Source organism: Falco biarmicus, chromosome 1, assembly GCF_023638135.1.
Source record: "Falco biarmicus isolate bFalBia1 chromosome 1, bFalBia1.pri, whole genome shotgun sequence".
In the NCBI taxonomy this organism is placed as follows: domain Eukaryota; kingdom Metazoa; phylum Chordata; class Aves; order Falconiformes; family Falconidae; genus Falco; species Falco biarmicus.
In genome coordinates, this window is record NC_079288.1 from 18,083,336 (window position 1) to 18,101,488 (window position 18,153).

The 18,153-nt window shown below is 43.0% G+C and overlaps 1 protein-coding gene across 7 annotated transcripts in view; it reads right to left on the bottom strand.

Annotated features, from left to right (window-relative positions):
* The window catches only part of VPS53 (VPS53 subunit of GARP complex), a 67,420-nt gene that overhangs the window by 35,300 nt on the left and 13,967 nt on the right, over nt 1-18,153 (bottom strand). For all 7 annotated transcript variants that reach the window (XM_056340180.1, XM_056340190.1, XM_056340209.1 and 4 more), the window contains 8 exons: nt 13,053-13,139; nt 12,662-12,777; nt 11,424-11,543; nt 5,653-5,731; nt 4,273-4,416; nt 2,968-3,110; nt 2,147-2,288; nt 480-581 (listed from right to left, as the gene is read on the bottom strand). In XM_056340180.1, the coding sequence (XP_056196155.1) occupies nt 480-581; nt 2,147-2,288; nt 2,968-3,110; nt 4,273-4,416; nt 5,653-5,731; nt 11,424-11,543; nt 12,662-12,777; nt 13,053-13,139 (933 nt within the window). The remainder of the gene's footprint in view (nt 1-479; nt 582-2,146; nt 2,289-2,967; nt 3,111-4,272; nt 4,417-5,652; nt 5,732-11,423; nt 11,544-12,661; nt 12,778-13,052; nt 13,140-18,153) is intronic.

The window sequence follows — 18,153 nt, forward strand, 5'->3', positions numbered from 1 at the left end:
CTGGAGTGAAAAATCTAAAACCAACACTTGAAAGTTCAATGAGTTGCCTGGTGACTCCAGACTTAGTCTGCCTGGTTGACAAAGCAAAATATGAATTGCAACTGTTTGTAGTGGGAGCTTCTTCTGGGATCTGAAAACCCAGCTATGCTAATTTGTCTTCCTTTGACAGAAATCCTGTAGCTACATTTGAGCTGCTGCTGCTGCATGGACTAGAACAGAATCCAACCCACTCCCATATGGCAGGACTGTCTCCGCACTATTAACTGAAATCAAGATTTCTTTGGTTTCAGTGAAGTGCGCCAGAGCAAACCATGGTCGTACTGGGAGCCTGTACACTGCACAGAGGATCAAAACTGGGCTAAATTAATTGCTGTGAAAACAAATCTTTCAAATCAATGTGATGGGGAAAGCTTAGGCACCACTAGAGGTTTTGACGCAGAGGCTGCCCCACTGACAACTGAAGAACTTCAAAGACTTACTTTGTCCATATCGCTTTTCTCGATCACAATCTCATCTGTCTCTGTCCCAGTTTCATCCTCCAGAAATGGGTTGGCGGAGGGAGGTGGCACTTCTGGCTTTTTCTGTTAAAAAAAAGAGGAAGATCCTTAGAGAACAGTCTATTTCGTCCCCTCTGGCACCCAGCTGCATTCATATTTTGCTTTACTAAGCCCTTCAAAGCACTGTACAGCAGTTTGTCTTCTCCAAGTAGAGAGGTGACTGTGGGGTGCCAGGCAGTGCCGCCTCATCAAGATTAGAGCACACTCCTGGTACAGGGCTGGAGTCTGGCTCCTCTCCATCGCTCCACCAGCACACCACATCCTCAACACCCTTACAGCCTGCTCTTCCTGCACCCACGCTCACCCGCTCTGCCTGAACCATCCCTGAAGGGGGCATTTTTGACCCCTGTCAAATTTCCACTCCCTCAAACCACACACTCCAAAGTGGCTCCAGCGGGAGGACACACGACAGCAGAACCCCCCAGCTCTGCCGCCGCAGCACATCCCACATCCCTGCTCCCACCAGACTGCTTGGCCCCACTGTGCACTCCCTAGATAGCTGTTTATAATTACAACCTTCATTTTGTGTCTAAAACAGGTCAGATGATGACAGCCAGAGTGTTATAGCCTCTAGACACATCAGAAAGAGGGACAGAGAGGTGTTCCTTTCATTTCAAGCCACATCCTCCCCTTCTGTTTTTCTCTGTTATAACAGCTTTTGTGCCTACCTTCTCCAAAGGGCTAACAACCCAGTGAAGCCAATTTAATTAAAGCTGCAAATTTCGTATGAAATTTGTCAGAAAAATAAAGCTGTATTTTAAGAGATCTAAATTCAGCCAGAAGGAAAACCTTACAGGATTTCCCTTTTTAATTAGCAACACCTACTGATCTACAGCAAATTACAAGTGGGTCCAGCAGGTTTGCCTCGTAGGCTGAATTATCACATCCAAGTAGGCTTCAAGACACCAGCTGGGCAGAGAAGCCAACCTCAAACCAGTGGCTTCTGAGCCACACATCGACTCTGTGCTCCCAGGGCACTTGGCTGGTGGAGCTCTTGGCTGAGACTTCAGGCACAAAAAGCACCGAGATGGCCCAGAGATATTCCCTGAGCTCTTTGTCTTGACTCTGCCTTTACAATCTACTAAACGAGACACTGAAAAGAAGCAGCTACCAACGCCCCTGCAAGTACAACTAACGCAACGATGTGGGATTGAAAGTTGGTACCATGCGGAGAACGTGTGGTAACCAGAAATGAACAGTGGACTGTAGTTATAACGTGCCATCGACATGCAGAGAACAAACATTATAACGCGGTCACCGTGCCACAATTACTTTGTGGTTCTCCATAGCAATGTCCCTTGAGCTGCAAACAGCACAGAGCCCAGGAGACCCAAACAAGCAGACCATCAGCATACTTTCCTTCTTGGCAGCCCCGTGCCATCCTCTTTACCACTGTCTGCAAGATCAAGAACCACTTTCCCATCTGCAAGGCACTGTGCAGTCACACCGAACACCCTAACCCGGCAGTGCGAGACGAGGCTGTAGGTGATGCCTTTTCCAGTCTCCCATTACCAGGGCCACACGTGAGGGGGCTTCTTTCTCCTGAAGAAGCTGTTGAGTAAAGAGTTGCTCTTTAGAAATCCCCTTACCACAGCCCCATCAGCTAGAGTGCAACCTGAGAAGCGTTTAGCTAGAAGTCCTTCGAAGTTGGTCGTCCTCTGAATGGCAAACAAAAGCAATTTCACCTCGATCTCCTTTGCTCTTGTGCGCATTATCTTAGCAAGCTCTGCCCTGAAAGAGAGGGGGGGGGGATGGGGGACGTTATAGAAAAAACAAATGTGGTTTTCTCTAAAGAGAAAGTTCTGAAGCCTAACACTGTAATTCTGTCTGTTCCCTAGAGATTTGCATCACAAAATTCAAGCTAATTCCTAAGATGCTCTCTAACATAAAAGTGCTTTACAGTTCACATTTCAAACATAACCACGGTTGTTGGGAGCCTTGTGGGTAACAGGACCCCATCTCCTAACAGCCAGTGCACCACAGCAGCCAGGGAAGCCCACAGCACCAAACCTGGGGTCCCAAACCAAAGACAATGGTGCTACTGGGACCACAGCTGGCACCCTGCTCTGGTCCCCTGTCTCTGGCTGGCAAAGACCATGGTCCGAGGCAGTCACACCACAGTCAGCTCACACCATTTCACCTGGCCTCTAAAATTACGGCTTTTTCTCTCTGTTACATTGAAATTTGACTTCCACATCACCTCACTCTCCCAACAGTACGTGCGGTTTTAGTGATACCTCTCAAGGTTTTCACTGTTCACTTGCTTGTAATCACGGAAAATTCTACAGAGATATTTGCAGACTGCCTTTAGAGCACTATGAATACAGCACCCATTTGGCAAAAGACAGGCCAACCTTTTGTTTAAGGAAGGTGACTGCTGAGAGGCATCGCGAGCTCCCCAGACTCCCACCTTGTGACATGGCAGAACTCCACAGCGATGCGCTCCGTCATGCACCACTCCTGCGGAAACATGCGCCCGTACTTCTCCTCATAGTCCACCAGCTGACGCTTTATCCAAGCATAGCGCCTGTCAATCTTATCCAGCCAGGCCACCTGAGGGAGATGGAGAACACCACCTTTAAGAGCAGCAGCTGCTAATATTCAGCCCGACTGCTTAACTGGGCTGCTGTAGTTTCGGAGAGGAGCTTGGGCTATCAATCAAAGCTATCTTGACCTTGGCTATTATTAATAACACTGTGAATGCTAACAGTCATTCTTCAAAGTCCTTAAACACACGCCAGACTGAAAACCGTATCTTGTACGAATTAAGAGAGCAAGTTCTGTTGAAAACGAGGATAACAGTACTCCTAAATCATGTGGGTACTATTGAAAACTTAATCCAATAATAATTCATTTGATCTCCCCCTCTTTGTTTCGCAGACAGAGAGGTTAAAGTCAACAGTGGGATGAGAATGCAGGAATTCCTGGATTCTCATGTTCAGCTGGTTTCATACTCTGGGGACTGCGGATCCACAAATTTCTACAAGAATTCTTCCAACATGAGCAGGATGGGATTTCTTCCTGCCAATATTAGTGCTTTCTGGTCAAAAAGTAGAAAGATGAATCCAAAAAACTTTGATGGAAAAATGCTATTTAAAATGAAGCATTTTAGCTTTCTTCTCCTCTCTGTCACAAACTGTGAAAGTTTCAGAATTGTTAAAATACACTTTGATTCAAAGTCGGTTTTGTTTTCGTTTGTTTTTCAAATCCAAGATGATTATAGTAAACTTTTAAAAGGTTCTTAGCATTAGGACAGGAAGTTTAAAAATTAGCTACAAAGATTAATCCACTTCCTGGAAATCCCTGCACCCCCTTTTTTAGGCATTTTGGGTTCTTTTTTCACTTGCTTAAGGGAAGGTGTTGTTTTGCAAAGGTTCTGAGTTTGCAATTTTCAGAGTTTAATCTTTAAACCCTTTACAAGGCAGAAAGTATCTCTAACTTTTATTTATTTATTTATTTGTTTATTTATTATATGAGGGGGAAACATTTCCAGCATTGGTATGTGAAACTGATGTCTAAGGTGGGAGGAAATCATCCTGGCAGAGACAAAACTGACTCCCAACTCATCTGCCCGTCCACATCACACCCGCAGGTCGCTGCTGCTGAGCCCTCGGGTTAGAAACATTTCACCACAGGAACCTGTGGAAACGTGAACTTTGTGAACGCCAGCAGAGCAAAATGTGAAATCCAAATGTAGCTTGCTAAGCTTCCTTACATCTTGGTTTTCCTGGAAAAGGACCAGATACTCTGAGAGGTGTTGTTTAATAAACTTCTTGATGATTTCCTGTTTGATTCTGGGATCCAGGACATTGGCGACTAGACACGCATCACGTAGGACATTGCTGGGTCCACCAGGCCTCTATCAAAATAAACAGGAACAAATGATTTAAGGTTAAATAGCTGAACAGCTGATTGTAAATTGTACTGCATCCAGATTATATTGTTTTTATCCTTCCCCATTATTCTTCTGGGTTTGATGCTTCTGCTGCTAGTCTTTATTATCACTGAGCATCTTTCTTCTGCCAATGAAAATTGAGCTGCTTCCATTTTGTTGGCCATAAAGCTGTTCTATAGCTCAAGAGCCAGGAAGCTCCCTACTGCAGAAGAGCTGCCAGCTCCACCTGCAGAAAGAACCCTTGTCCCTCCACTTCTGCCAGAGCTTTCATCAGTCTAGATACTCTGAAGAACAGCTAAAAGAAGTGGCTGACAAGTGGGACAAGAAAACCCCTTTTCTCCTAAGCTTAAGGCCAAATTAATGGGGGAAACAAAGCAGTCTAGAGATGATCAGTTTGCAACATGAAGTAGCATCTGCTGGTCTGTATAAGTGCATAGCATGATGCTAGTGGAGAAGACAGAAAATTTAGAAACACATAAAAAAAAAATGCTCTTTTGATGCACCTTCACACAGACAGATTTCCCCTTCATCAAGGATCTGTCCCAAATAGTTTCCTCATTTCCGTACTTGTTAGTTTTATGAAGAAACCAGCAGAGCTGGTACTCTGGAAGACAGAACTGTTTTCTTTGAAGTAAATTCAAATTCACACCTACCCCCTCTTATTGTTTGCAAACACCTGGATGCATAGTTTTGGGGAAGCACATTTCACGCCTTAGCCCTAGCCCAGATCTGCATCTGTCCTGTCTGAGTAAACCAGAGACAAACTCATTGACAGCATGTCAACAGAGCTCCGGTGCTTGGCTTTCTCTGAACTCAACATGAACCTTTTGTGTTCAACAAATAACCAGTAACCTGGGTGAGATGCCGAGGGAACCCCACTCTGGTCTACAGGGCCACCCACAAAGCGCCTGGGGCACTCCTCGACTGGCGTGCAGACCTCGCTGCAGCAGATGGGTGCGGTGGGACAAAGGAAGGGTGGCCTTTCTCTCCCACGCTCAGAAACAGTGAGAAATATACCTAGCACCCTACAGCTTGGGAGACTTGTCTGCTTTTTAAAATAACTCCTGAAACAGAGAAAGATCAAATCTTCACATAAAATGAGATTAAAACCAATGACAATTACATTGAATAGTTTTCAGCAACACTTTTCAATGGGATTTTCAATTCAATTCAATTTCAATTCAAATTTTTTCAATTTACCTTTGTACCTTGAGAAGGAAAGGCTTCCTCGAAGTCAGCCAGGATCTGCTGTCCCAACTCATTCTGCGCTGCCTTCACCCTGATGAGGACAGAGGAAACAAGGGCTTTGGCGGTGGTACAACAACTTCTTGGTTCATTTCCTGCAAACTTTACTGCAAAACGAACTGAAATGCTAACAGCCACTGAAGGTTTTTAACAGAAAAAAAGAGCATGCTAAAGAGAAACATCCATACTAAGAGAGCCTGTATGTCAAAAAGGGAGAACATCTGCTCCCTGAATGACACTGGCACAACAACTCCAGCTCTGCAGCACCGACACCTGTGCTGTAGCAGAACACATCCTAGGTGCCCCTGCCCTGCTGCAACTAAGTATTTTAAGAAGGGCCAGTTGATCAGCCGAGAAATCAGCAGGGTTCCTTTAATGCCAATGTGAGCAATCTACCTTTACATTCGTGTATGTTGATCACGTTTCAACAAAAGTAACACGTTAAAAGCTTCACAATGTCTCAATCTTCATTTGAACTTTTCCAGGTGCAATGACCTACTTGTAAATGCACCCATGTGAATACTGTTGGCTGTGGGTTTATCCTATAAATCCTCCATGTCTTCTTAAGAAACATAAAAGAGCAAAGGTATGAAATGGGTGACAGAGTTTTGAACAAACCACAGTATTGCTCTTTATTTGGCTGAGAGAATAAAGCTTCCCATTTCCAGAAATAAAAGTCAATACAGCTTAATTGATACTTCTGGGGAAATGGAAATGCCTACACACACTAGAAAGAGCCAAACCATACAGTTAGGCACTTATATCCCTCTGCAGCACTTGAATTCTTCCATCACTTTTTATTATACTGGAAACGCTTTAAGGTCTAAACTGATCATTCAAAGCAGTGGATTTTTCCACTGAGATTGATATGTTAGAAAGAGCAGCTACATTTACTTTTGTGAAAATGTTTGTTCAGACTGTGGGGAGACTTTAGAATTTTTTTTTCTTGTCTAAGACTTCTCAACCTTATCAAGGAATGACCTGCTACTTTAATCTTCCCCTTTGAGGTCCATTAGTAGCAAAACCACTGCAAGACAACCTGACAATGCTGGAGAACAGGCTGGATTCTTGAATGGTGCCAGATGCAGAAAATTCTACTCCTTTAAAAGCAACAGTGAAAATATAACTTTCTATCTGTGATTTAACTGCATATAAGACCTGCCTTACCCAGGATTTATTAATGGGGATTTTGCTGGAAAAGCTTCCTGCCTGCAATGTCAAACATAATTCTCACTTAGCTCTCTGTTTCACAGGAATGTTTAGAAACACCTCCATGCTTCCAGGTATAGATCCCCAGTTAACACCTTCAAAACTGTGAAACAAAAAGGATTGACTAATATGCTGAAATAGGAGGAGTGGGAAATTCGAGCAGCAAGGAGGAACCCAGCCCAGCAGCCACAACTACAGGTATAATCTTGCTTACATTGTACAAGTAAGCACTAGCAATTCATGTGAGAAAGCATCACAGAACCAAACCCTTTGATCCTTAAGAAAAAGGCAGGGGGCGAAAAAGAAGAAAAAAAGACACTAAACATGGATTGAAAAAAATTCTCTTTTAAATAATAAAGACACAAGAAGCCTTTAGTATTAGGAGTCACAGAAATGAATGAGTTTGTACAAACAACTGGAAGTTATTAACTGTGGTGGTACTTCCCTTACGTCCAGCTACAGGGACCTTCCTATTCAACAACAGCTGCAGCGCAAGCACAGTGGAGGCACTGGAAAGCGCAGCAGCCAGATTCCTAAAGACTCAACAAATTTAAAAGAGGCACTGTCAAGCAGTTAAAAGCCCTGTCCGTGGGCTTTGTTGGTTTAGGCACCAATTCAGGAAAGTACTTAAGGATACTCTTAATGGGGATTCTCATATCCTTAAATTAAGAAACTTGCAGGAATGCCTCGCTGAACTGGGATGTTAAAAATATATATTTTTAACACCTGTCCTGCTTAAAAATCTCTCAAAAGCAAACAGGGGAAAATTAGTTTTAGCTTTTTTTTTTTTTTTTAAAGTGTTTTGTAAGATAGGGCAGACATCAAAGCAGCCAAAGGTTTAGGTACATGTGAGCAATGACAGGGAACCTCACCGCCCTCCCAGCAACAATCACTCTTTAGATAAGCACACACACAGACAATTCTTTTTTCCCCACAAGTATGCACCCAGAATCATGAAAACCTTTATGCCATCTCTTTACAGATTGATTGCTTTAGGCAAAGAACACAGAAAGGCACTTGCTTTAGACACTAGAGATTATTGTTCCCCACGGAAAGCTGTAAGCCTTTCAATAATTCAGAATAATCTTCATGCAATGGAAACTGCAGCGATAAAAGCCTCAAGCCCATGGCTGGCTTCACTCGCTTTCATCACTGAAGGGCCACTTCTGCACGTGTACAAACATGCGTGTTTAACCACTTGCAGAAAGAGAATTCCCCATTAAAGCTTAACAACTCCAGGCACTCCTGCCCAATAACAGATTTAGGATCACTTCCCAGGTTGGTTTGATAAGGACTGACCAGATTCCCCACGGCAGCATGCTGGGGCATCACAGCAGCTGTCCTGGCTTGCCGCAGCAGAGAATTGCCTTTTCCTGGGGTTGCTCGCATGTGCCAAAACCTTTGGTTGCCCAAGCACTAGTGATTTTTGTTTCTCTGACTTTTGCTTTATTATCAGTGGCTTTTGTTCTCTTTTCCCCCCGCCTTTAAAAAAATAAAAACAAGAAAACCCACTGTTATGTTTCAAATGACATTAAATTACTAGAAACCACAATTCCTTTAGCCAAAGCTACCAGAAATCTTAAACTACGCCTGGCAGCTTGCTGAGATAAAAAGAGGCTGAGCTAGCCTGTTTTTCTGTGGCAAACTTATAATCATCTTTCTTCTAAATACTTTCCAGGCTTTTTTCCACTATCTGCTAGGCTTTCTCAACCACTTTCCTGGGTGGGTTTGTGCCTGCTAATTGTACATTCTCTCCACAGACAGAAAACAGATGAGGATTGAGAGATAGCAACATACTCATATTTACTACAAACAACTTCCAATGAACCATATAAGAAGTTGTTTTAGGAACACGATTAAGAAAACATTTACATTGGGATATGAATTGTGAGATTTTTACATCAATACTCCACAGGATCAGCACAAGCCGCCAACTAAATTGAGAGTTCAGTCCAGGCTTCCAACAAATACTTACAGTGGGATTTCTGTTTGGTTATTTTCAAAGGGACATAACAACAGGTGGAAAACAACATTAAAAACACATTATTAGTTTTCACAGCATCTAGAAGCAGGAACTTAAATTGAATACCCCATGACAAAGAGCACATCCAACACCGCCAAGCAGGCACTTTTCCTTCCCATGGTTTCCCATTCATATTTGGCTTCACTCCATTCACACCAAGAAAGAGAGGCTCTTTATTAAAGAGAGCAACAGCATCTGCTCGTTTAGCAGTGTATATAATAGACTTATTGTATATAATAGACTTTGGTTACTGTCACAGGTCTGTGCCAACATCTACTAAAGCATTCCTTGCCTCTGCAAACATCCTAGAGGCTTCACTTGTACTATTAAACCAAATTCATGAGATATCAAACCCCAGCAATTTCACAGTCTAAAAATAGCACTGCGAGAAAGCCAGGCAAAGTTCCTTTGATGTTTCATGAATCACAAAAGTATTTCCAAGCAAAGAGAGAGAAAAGTAACTCCAAATCGGGCCCTAATACGCACAAATGCAGTCAAACTCCAAAGCAGGTATTACTGTGCCATAGACCTCCCTGTAGTAATTTGTTGCCTGGATGTCAAAGCAGTAAAGAGATTCCAGCAACACCCTGGGTGCAGCTCCCCTTTCGCCCCACAAGCAGCCACGTCTATCGCTACCAGATGGTGCAACTCTCCCTGTGTAAACACTGGAAGGAAAACCCTGCCGAGGCAATTCTAAAAATAGGAGGAACAGACTTTCTTGAGCTTTTCAGATCCTTATCTTGAAAGGAGAATAAAACAAAAGAAGTTTTCCTCCATGTCCTTGCCAGTCTCTCTGGCGTGACTCGAAACCACTATGCCTTTTAGCAGCAGCATGAATTGTTTTCTATAATTATCAGCAACTAAGTAGTAAATAATCATCCACCAGAAAGGGAAAACCAGCCAGAATTCTGGACCAAAGCTTAAATTATATTTGGCCTTAAAATGCCCAGTGACAGTAGGTTTCTGCCCAAGGGCATCACCACTCTGGAAGAAAATGAAGCAAACTCTTTCTGAACATGAGGTTGGAACAGACAACAGTCTAAATTCAGAAAAGCACTGACATATGTTTGTATTTCCTTGATGTACATGTTCATTTAAGCAAATGCTTATGGTCAAATGCTTTGTTAAAACAAGGCCCCATTTCTCTCTCTAGATTTAGAGTGGATTTTTCTTTTGCTGTCTCTCATGGATTCCATCTGGGTTTTCTGGAAGAGGTATCTATATCATAAAGAAAGTCCAACAGATTTACATGAAAATATTACAAACAAATCATTCAAACACTGCTTCCATCATTAAACAGCACAGGCAGCCAGCTGCTGTCTTAGCAAAGGGAGTCACCAAAAAAATCAATGACTGTGTTTGGAAGGCTCCTTCAAGTACCTCTGTAGTGAGCAAAGTCACCTCAGGCATCAAGAGGATGGTGGCGATAGATTTGCAATTTTCACACTGAAAAGAAATGCTATCAGGTAGAGTTGTAGCATTAGGAAGGTTCATCCCTACCGTTAACAGGCTGATTTCACCTCTGAGCTGTGCTCAGCACTACAGGCTGTCAAGCAAACACCACGTGTGTGATGCAAGAGAAATAAAGCCTGCTGTAAAGCAGGAAGAGTAGGTTTTGGCCAGGGACAGCAACGGCCCCTAGAACAGGAAGGGCTTTGTTCCCTCGACACCCAACTGTCAGATCCCCAATGAAGCCAAGAGCCCAGCAGATCTCGTGGCTTAGTCACCACTGAGCCTTTCACCTGCTGCTGCTGAGAATGGTGGGCACTGGCTGTTGGAGCTGCACCAAAACTCACCAAATTTACATGTGCAACTCCACATCAGAAAATCAAGACTATACAACCTCAGCAAAGAAGTTCAAAGCACTCAGGGGTGCCACGTGATTTTGGGAAGATTTGCTATAAGCCTCAAATCTCAGCAAAGTTGGGCACTGGGAGCAGGTTTTGGCAGAAGAAACTCAAGGTGCTTAGAATAACTGCGTTTGGCAAATGCCCAAAAAGAAATCCCGCCTGCCTAAGCCCCTGGGCAACGATGCAGTTTGACAGCAATAAGGCACATGCCCAGGCAGAAAGGGGCCCCAAGCACTGCTATGTTAATGCATAAATTTCTGCTTCATGCCAGGCTGCTCTATCACTGAGGTTAAGAAAGCAGGGAAAGCATCACCTCTGGGTTCACCACAAACACCTGCACATGAAGACCACATAAAAAAATTTGCACTTCCACAGATTACTCCAGGTAAGTAAATTAAAAGCCAGTCAATGAGAAGCGCAGAATATTCATGAACTACATCCATACCAACTACTGTTATTTAACAGAATAGGCTGCCTAAGATTTGAACAAACTGCGTCCAATTTTAACCTGTTTGTTTTGGCTGGAAGGAAGCTCAAAGGACCATGTCCAGCCTTTACATCCTTGAGAAACGGATCCTGCCTAATGCATTTTCTAACCTTCCTTCCCAGCAGGCAGGCAAGTGCTCCTGGTTCGATCATTTTACCTTTCAGAAAGCTGTCGGATCTGAGGAATCCCCATGTATTTGTTGAAGTGCTCTAACACATTCACGACACCTTGGAGAAGGTTGGCAACTTCACCATATTGTCTCCTCCTGGTCATAGCCCTGCAGAGGAAATTAAAGCTTTATAAAGGCAGATTCAATGAAAATCCTGGGTGGTAATTCCACAGGCTACCTCATCCCCGCTGGGTCATACAGGTCCCTATTGACATTTATGTTTCTAAAATACACAACTCTTCATTAACATTCCAATGCAGCATTAAAATTTCACTTAACTGATGCTAAAATAAACCAATCCAGCACACATCTAACAATGCTTCAAAAAACATAAATGTCAAAAGCAACACTTGGCAAAGAACATGTAAACTACTGAATGCATCCGCTTCCCAGTATGGGTCTGGAGGCAGTAAATGTTATTTCACTATAATGACCTGAGTTAAGCCATTCATCATCACACACAAAGTGTGAGTTAAAGCTTCACAGGGAGGAGAATCATTACGCTGAAAAGCTATTAGCCTTGACTTTTCTGTTAATAACTTTCACAGGGAACTGACAGAAAAAAAATATATCCAGTTTATTTTTACTTTATCCTTTAGGATCATTCCAACAGAGACAGCAGTCGAAGTAAAATTTTATTCTGAACACTTAACAACCCAGTGTTTGTACAGAATTTATTACAATCCAAGAATAGGATGTGCATGGGTCTCACAACTTCAGAGATGCAACATGTAAAAACCTGAATTTCCCTAGCCTGTGTGTTCCTCAAGCACATTAAAAAAACAGCAAAGGATTACTAGAAACATCTAACCCCCCTTCATACACAGTACAAGCTGTAGGGGTCCTTGAAACTCATTCTCAGAACTAGAGTAGACCTTTCAAAAAAAGGTGATGAAAATACCCCAAATCCCTGAAAAGGTACCTCCCTAATGAGGATACCTAACTGCACAGACTGTCTTCCTCTTTATCTTTACATTCCTTATCACCAAGGATCAACAAAGCAATTCAAGTAACTGGTGCAGCAAACCATGAAATACAGCAACGTAGACTGCAGGTCACTCAGAGCAACACAGAAAGGATCTGCCAGCAAAAATGAAGACTGCAACCTATTAAGCAAACTTCCCTCCAGAAAAACAAGCAGCTGTTATAGACCTATTCAGAGCACTGCACCCAACTTACAAACTCAGCAGTGACGTTGAAGTACCACTAAAAATTCACACACTTACTCCAGTGAATCCACACCCCCTGCCAGCATATGCAGGTGATTGAGGGTGGTGATGGAGGTGGTCAGATGACGTTTGGCATGATCTAGCTGCTTGATATCCCGCGTGATTTCTTTAACCTAGTGAGGAAAAAACAAGAGTCTGGTTAAATACCGAGCGACAGCAACAAAATTTTAAGGAGATAAGCAGTGCTCTCTTTTCGGAACTACCCATACCTTAGCTCTACAGCCACGTTAACACAGGGACAAGGGTACATGTTCAACATGCGCTTGACAGCAAATTACCAACCAGTCAGCAGCACCAAAGACAAAGATATCCCCTTCTTAATGAGAAGGGGATGCAAACCCCAGTGTGTGACCCGCTTTTCCAAGGCTAGAAAGAAACTGCTGCTCACCATTTGTTCAGACTTTTCAGCCTTGTCTTTAATATCCTTAATTTTACCAAAGAGTTGTTGAATGGCTTTCTGGGCTTCTTCCAGGGCCTAGAAAAGAAACAAGGTCAAAGTGGAAAAAAAATCTGCATTCAGTTTTTACCTTCTAAGAAATACACAGCTGCTCCCTACATCCCCCAGGCTGGGGCAGCGGAGGAGAGCTGTTTTCTTACAAAGAAAATTTTGTCAGCACATCAAAAGTCAATCTACTGTATTGGGATATTTAACCTGAGTGGACCAGGGTTTCAGTATCCATTTTACAATAACGCTTTGGCAAAATCTGATTGAGATATTCTATGAAAGCACCTCCGTGATAAGAATTATGGAGAGGTTTAAGATTATTACAATATATTTTGACACATAAAGTGTGGAAAAATACATAGAACTTACTCCTGATCAATACGTATTTAGAGTGGGAAAATTAACCCCCACAAAACCTCTATGCTTATCACCACTTCTAAATAAAAAAAACCCAAACAACATTGTGTATAGAACACCCAGTGTTTGCCTCAACAACTCACTGAATTAGCAGGGTATTATCCTGTTGGAAACCAGGAGACATATTTTGCAGATTCCTTTGGGGTGGGCAGCTCAGCAGGACGAATGGCCCTTTCGAAGCACAGAGGAGAGGGCACAGGTTCAGCAGGTAAAGAGGGTCCGGCACAGAAAGCGGACCTCGCCTGGATTTTTGTGCTATTTTACCACAAGCTTCTTGGGGCGTCTGGTCCCCTTGATACAACCACGGCACATCCTGACCTCACACAACCAGCGCGAACTACACGTGGATTCAGTGAGTGAAGCCACATGTCCAAAATCACATGTCCAAAATCTGACTTCTGAAGTAATTCAACACGTTTTGCCTTCCCAGTCTGATAACATTTCCAGCTCCACTTTGTTTCCCGCTGTTAAGTGGGCTTCTATCCCTCTGTTTTTATATCCAGTCCCATGACCAAGGTTACAGTGCAAGCTACAAGCTCCTTCAGCAAATAAATTTAACACATCTTCATTTGGAAATGTATGAGCAAACTATCTGCCAGGAGCTTTTGCTGGAACATAGCTGCATTATAATAAAAGCATAAAAGTTGGAAACGTTTTATAATTCATTTTCCAGAGGGGAAAAAAACCCTCTCCTCTGAAATACCTTCTGAATCATGTGAAAGTTAACACTTTATCTATTAGTGTCACACAGCTATCATATAGCGTGTTCACTAAGGCAAATGAACACACAAATGTGCTGCAGGGACAACTGCATCAGAAACAACCACCACCACCGACCTCCCCAGCTGGCTCCAGCCTAGCCACCTTTTAGAATAAAGTTTTCTCTTCCATTTAAAGGCATGTGGATTAAGTGCAAACCAAAGAACTAAAGAATGCTCCTTTCAACATATTTAACCATAGTTTCTGTACTCGGTCCCAGACCACGGCTGCAGCACATTACTCAAGCGGGCTATTAAACAAGCAGCAACTGTCCTGCATATTCTGAGATTTGGATAGCTCTGTATAAAAAAAAAAAAAACCAACATCCTCAACCTGAAATTCTTCATAGATGCCAATTACTATGTTTCCCTTTGCTTCAGCACTAATGTTAAATGCTAATTTCTTCGCATGATTCCAGGGATCCCTAAACTCTCCAAAAGAAGAGTTGAAGATTTATCCTGCCAATTAAAAAGAAGAGACATTGTCCTCCTTCATATGCAAAGCCAAGTCAATCTCACAACACTTACTCAACCTTTGGATCATCTCAAACCAACTTGCAGGGGTAGGTATTTGGTAGGACCTCATGCATGCTGAACCATCAGGAGCCAAGGTACGGACGATGAGCTGGAAGGAGCCTGGGAAGCTCCTACACACCATGCAGCACAACAGAGCAATGCAGACAGGCAGCAGCACCACCCCAAATTCCCAACTGTCCATACACTTCTCTGATCCCATTCCCCTCTCCTAGGGCTAATTTTCCAGATGCAGGCTCAGACAACAGCCACAGCAGCTCGCCTTGCCAAAGCAAACTCTAAGACCTCCAGCCATCCACCGCAACCCTTTCATTTGGGGGTGGCATCTCCTGGCACCTCCAACCTGCCCAAGGAAGAGAGCTTCTGAGCTGCTACTTTAAGCATCAATACACAGCTCAAAGCCATTTGTTCAGCAATCAAGTTCAGAGCAAACAATGCTGTGCCTGAGGATTTCCATCTCCGGTCTTACAGGTTTTACATTAAAATCCCTTTCCCCTAAGGGAAAACTGCCTTATCTGTTTTCCTCGTGAGATAGAATATCATCTACTTGAATATAGGGACCTTTTCCAAAGTTACTGCCCCTAATTTATCCTCAGATAATGGCCCAAACAAGGATTTCTAACTGCCCACATATCAGCAGTTTCTCTTCTGCCCCTGTTAAGAAACCACATACAACCTATTTCTCTAACAGGTCATGATGCTTTTTAATAATATTATGACAAAAACCAGCAGGGACTATTTACAGGAAACTGGTTTTCACCTGAAGAACATGTTCCTGCTGCTCACTGCTCTCGGTAGAAACCAGCACATGCAGCAGCAGGCAAACTCCCCACCTAAAAACTGCCCTGGGCCACCAACCAAAGTAAAATGGGATTCTGTTCTCGTACACTTCAAACTGCCAAAAATAAGGTGAACTGGTGTTATCACCTGGTCCTGACACTTGTAGCTTTTACCTCCTCACAGACTCTGGAAAAATGCAAACAGGACAACATGTGCTCTGTCCTCATCTGATGAATTAAAGAACTGTGGTCTCCCCCTGCTGTGAAAAATAACACGGCTGGGACGTGGGGGAGAGACCCAACAGCAGCCGTCATTCTGTTCAGGTTTTGTATCGCATCTCTTAGAGAAGGGGATGACCGTTAAAAAAAAAAAACACACAGAGAACTCAACAGCAACTTAACAGACCTCAGTAAATCAGCATCACTCATAAACACTCATTTCATTTCTTAAAACTTGCTTCCAAATATTTGCTTAGCCATTAAGACATAAATCTTTAGCTACTCTCCTAAAAAAAAAGAGCTGAATATTCCTTATTTGAGTCAGAACACACTAATTCATCAACATGCTTGTTTTTTAAATGATTTACCTTCAGAGATGAAAACTTTCCTTCAAACATACACAAGATTTGCTGAAAGTAACACTGCATGAAAATATTATTTTTTTTTAAGTCAGAAGGGCACTGGCAGACAGATCTGATGGGAAGTTCAGAACTGAATTAGAAGTGTTACTTCTTGCACAAAGCTTACAATTAAACTTTCTTATGGTTCTTTTTAAAGAAACCAATGAAAATTTTTTGGCTGTAACATTCCAGCTGCAGCATCTGAAAGTATAACGCTGTATGTAGAGGAAGCAAATAAAAAACTAGCCAATAATAAAGCAAAACCTTCACCTTCCTGGTCACCATAAAGACAGAGTAAAGCAAAGAGCAAAACCAAGAAAAAACAAACTTCAATTTTAAGAAAATGCCTCGGTGTTCATTATCAGTTTGGTGTTCTTTATGAAGGGATAAGAAATGAACATCTAGTGCATGGAAGCAGGTCTAATTGTTCAGTGTGTAATCCAGAGTTTATTAAAGTATCTAACAATTATGCTTTCACCTGTAAAAGGGAAAACCACAGCCGTGTTAAAAGCTACACTGTATATTGGACAGAACGCATTTCCCTTCCCATTCTGCTCCCGTTAAGAGAGTGAATCGTGAATTTTAAAAGCATTTTCTTACTGCTTTTGTTCTTATTTTATTAATAGCAAGGGTTTATTATTTTATTAATAGCAGGTTTATTTTGGACAGAAATTATAAACCCAAAACAGTATCAAGAGAATAGGAATCACTCTTATTCCAGCATAACTAGTTTACATGATGAACGACATCCAGTAACCTTACATCTGTGGCCTGACACAGGGTTCACCTTGCATTACTAATTTATTGGTTTCCTCATCAGCGCAACGGGGAAATGTAAATGTACGCACCCTCAAACAGCGGACAAAAGTTAAGTTATTGTGTTTCCCTTCCTACAACAGCAGTTCATTTCAGGGGCAGAGGACCACAAATAAATAAAGAGACTGGATATATAATCTGTTGTGGTTATATGAAACAAGGATGTTGAAATTAAGGTTGTGATGTACTGGAAAAACACCATATGACTCTAATCAACAACTGAGCCTGCAAGCTACAATTAACCCATCAGCATTATTTATTAAACTTTATGCAACCTCTGAGGTCCCTGAATGCCAGGCACCAGCTGAGAAATATGGCATGGATAGGGCTCGACCGCCTGAGAGAGGCAGAGCCATCGGTCAGCAGTGGCTGAGGCTTTTTCTGTAATGTTTGTCCCCGGGGCACCCCAGCTGCTCTGACAACAGTAAATTTAGCAAAGAGGGCAGGACCAGCAACAGAGAAAGTCAGGCTAGACAGAGCGCTCGCTACAAGACAGGCTTCGGCTACCTATCGCTTTCCTCCTCCTCCAGTGTAGTGTGTCTGGTCCCCAGCTGCGGCGCGGGTTCAGGACCATGTCCTGGCTGCAGCGGGGGTGCAGGCAATGGTGGGGTGCAATGGTGGGGTGTCTTTGCGGGGCACTGCCCAGCTCCACGCGTAGCCCCTGGGAAGGTACAGCCCCAGCACCCACAGAAGCAGGGACCCAAACCACAGTTCTTGGGGGAGAATACACAGAGAGGGATCTTCCAGTTTAAGACCATGGTTTATTTTTAGCCAGCCCCATTTCTCAGCCAGCCTGTATTTATGCAGTGGAAGTTCCCCTGCTCTTGTGTTAACAGCAGAGATGAAATGTGGAAGACTGAGAAACCACACACAGGAGCTGGCAGACCCAGCTCTGCAGCACACAGCCAGACCCCAGGTAAGCTGGGCAGACAGTAAACTACACAGGTTTTCATCAAATTCTCCAAAGCTGGACAGAGAAATGTAGCCCATGAATCAGCTAGAGCTCCCCATCCCTCTTCACCTCAAGATGCAACCCAAAAAAGGGATCAAAGACACCGGTATAAAACAACAGGGAGCAGAGGCAAAGCATGAATCACCAAGAAAAAGACTACCTAAAAAA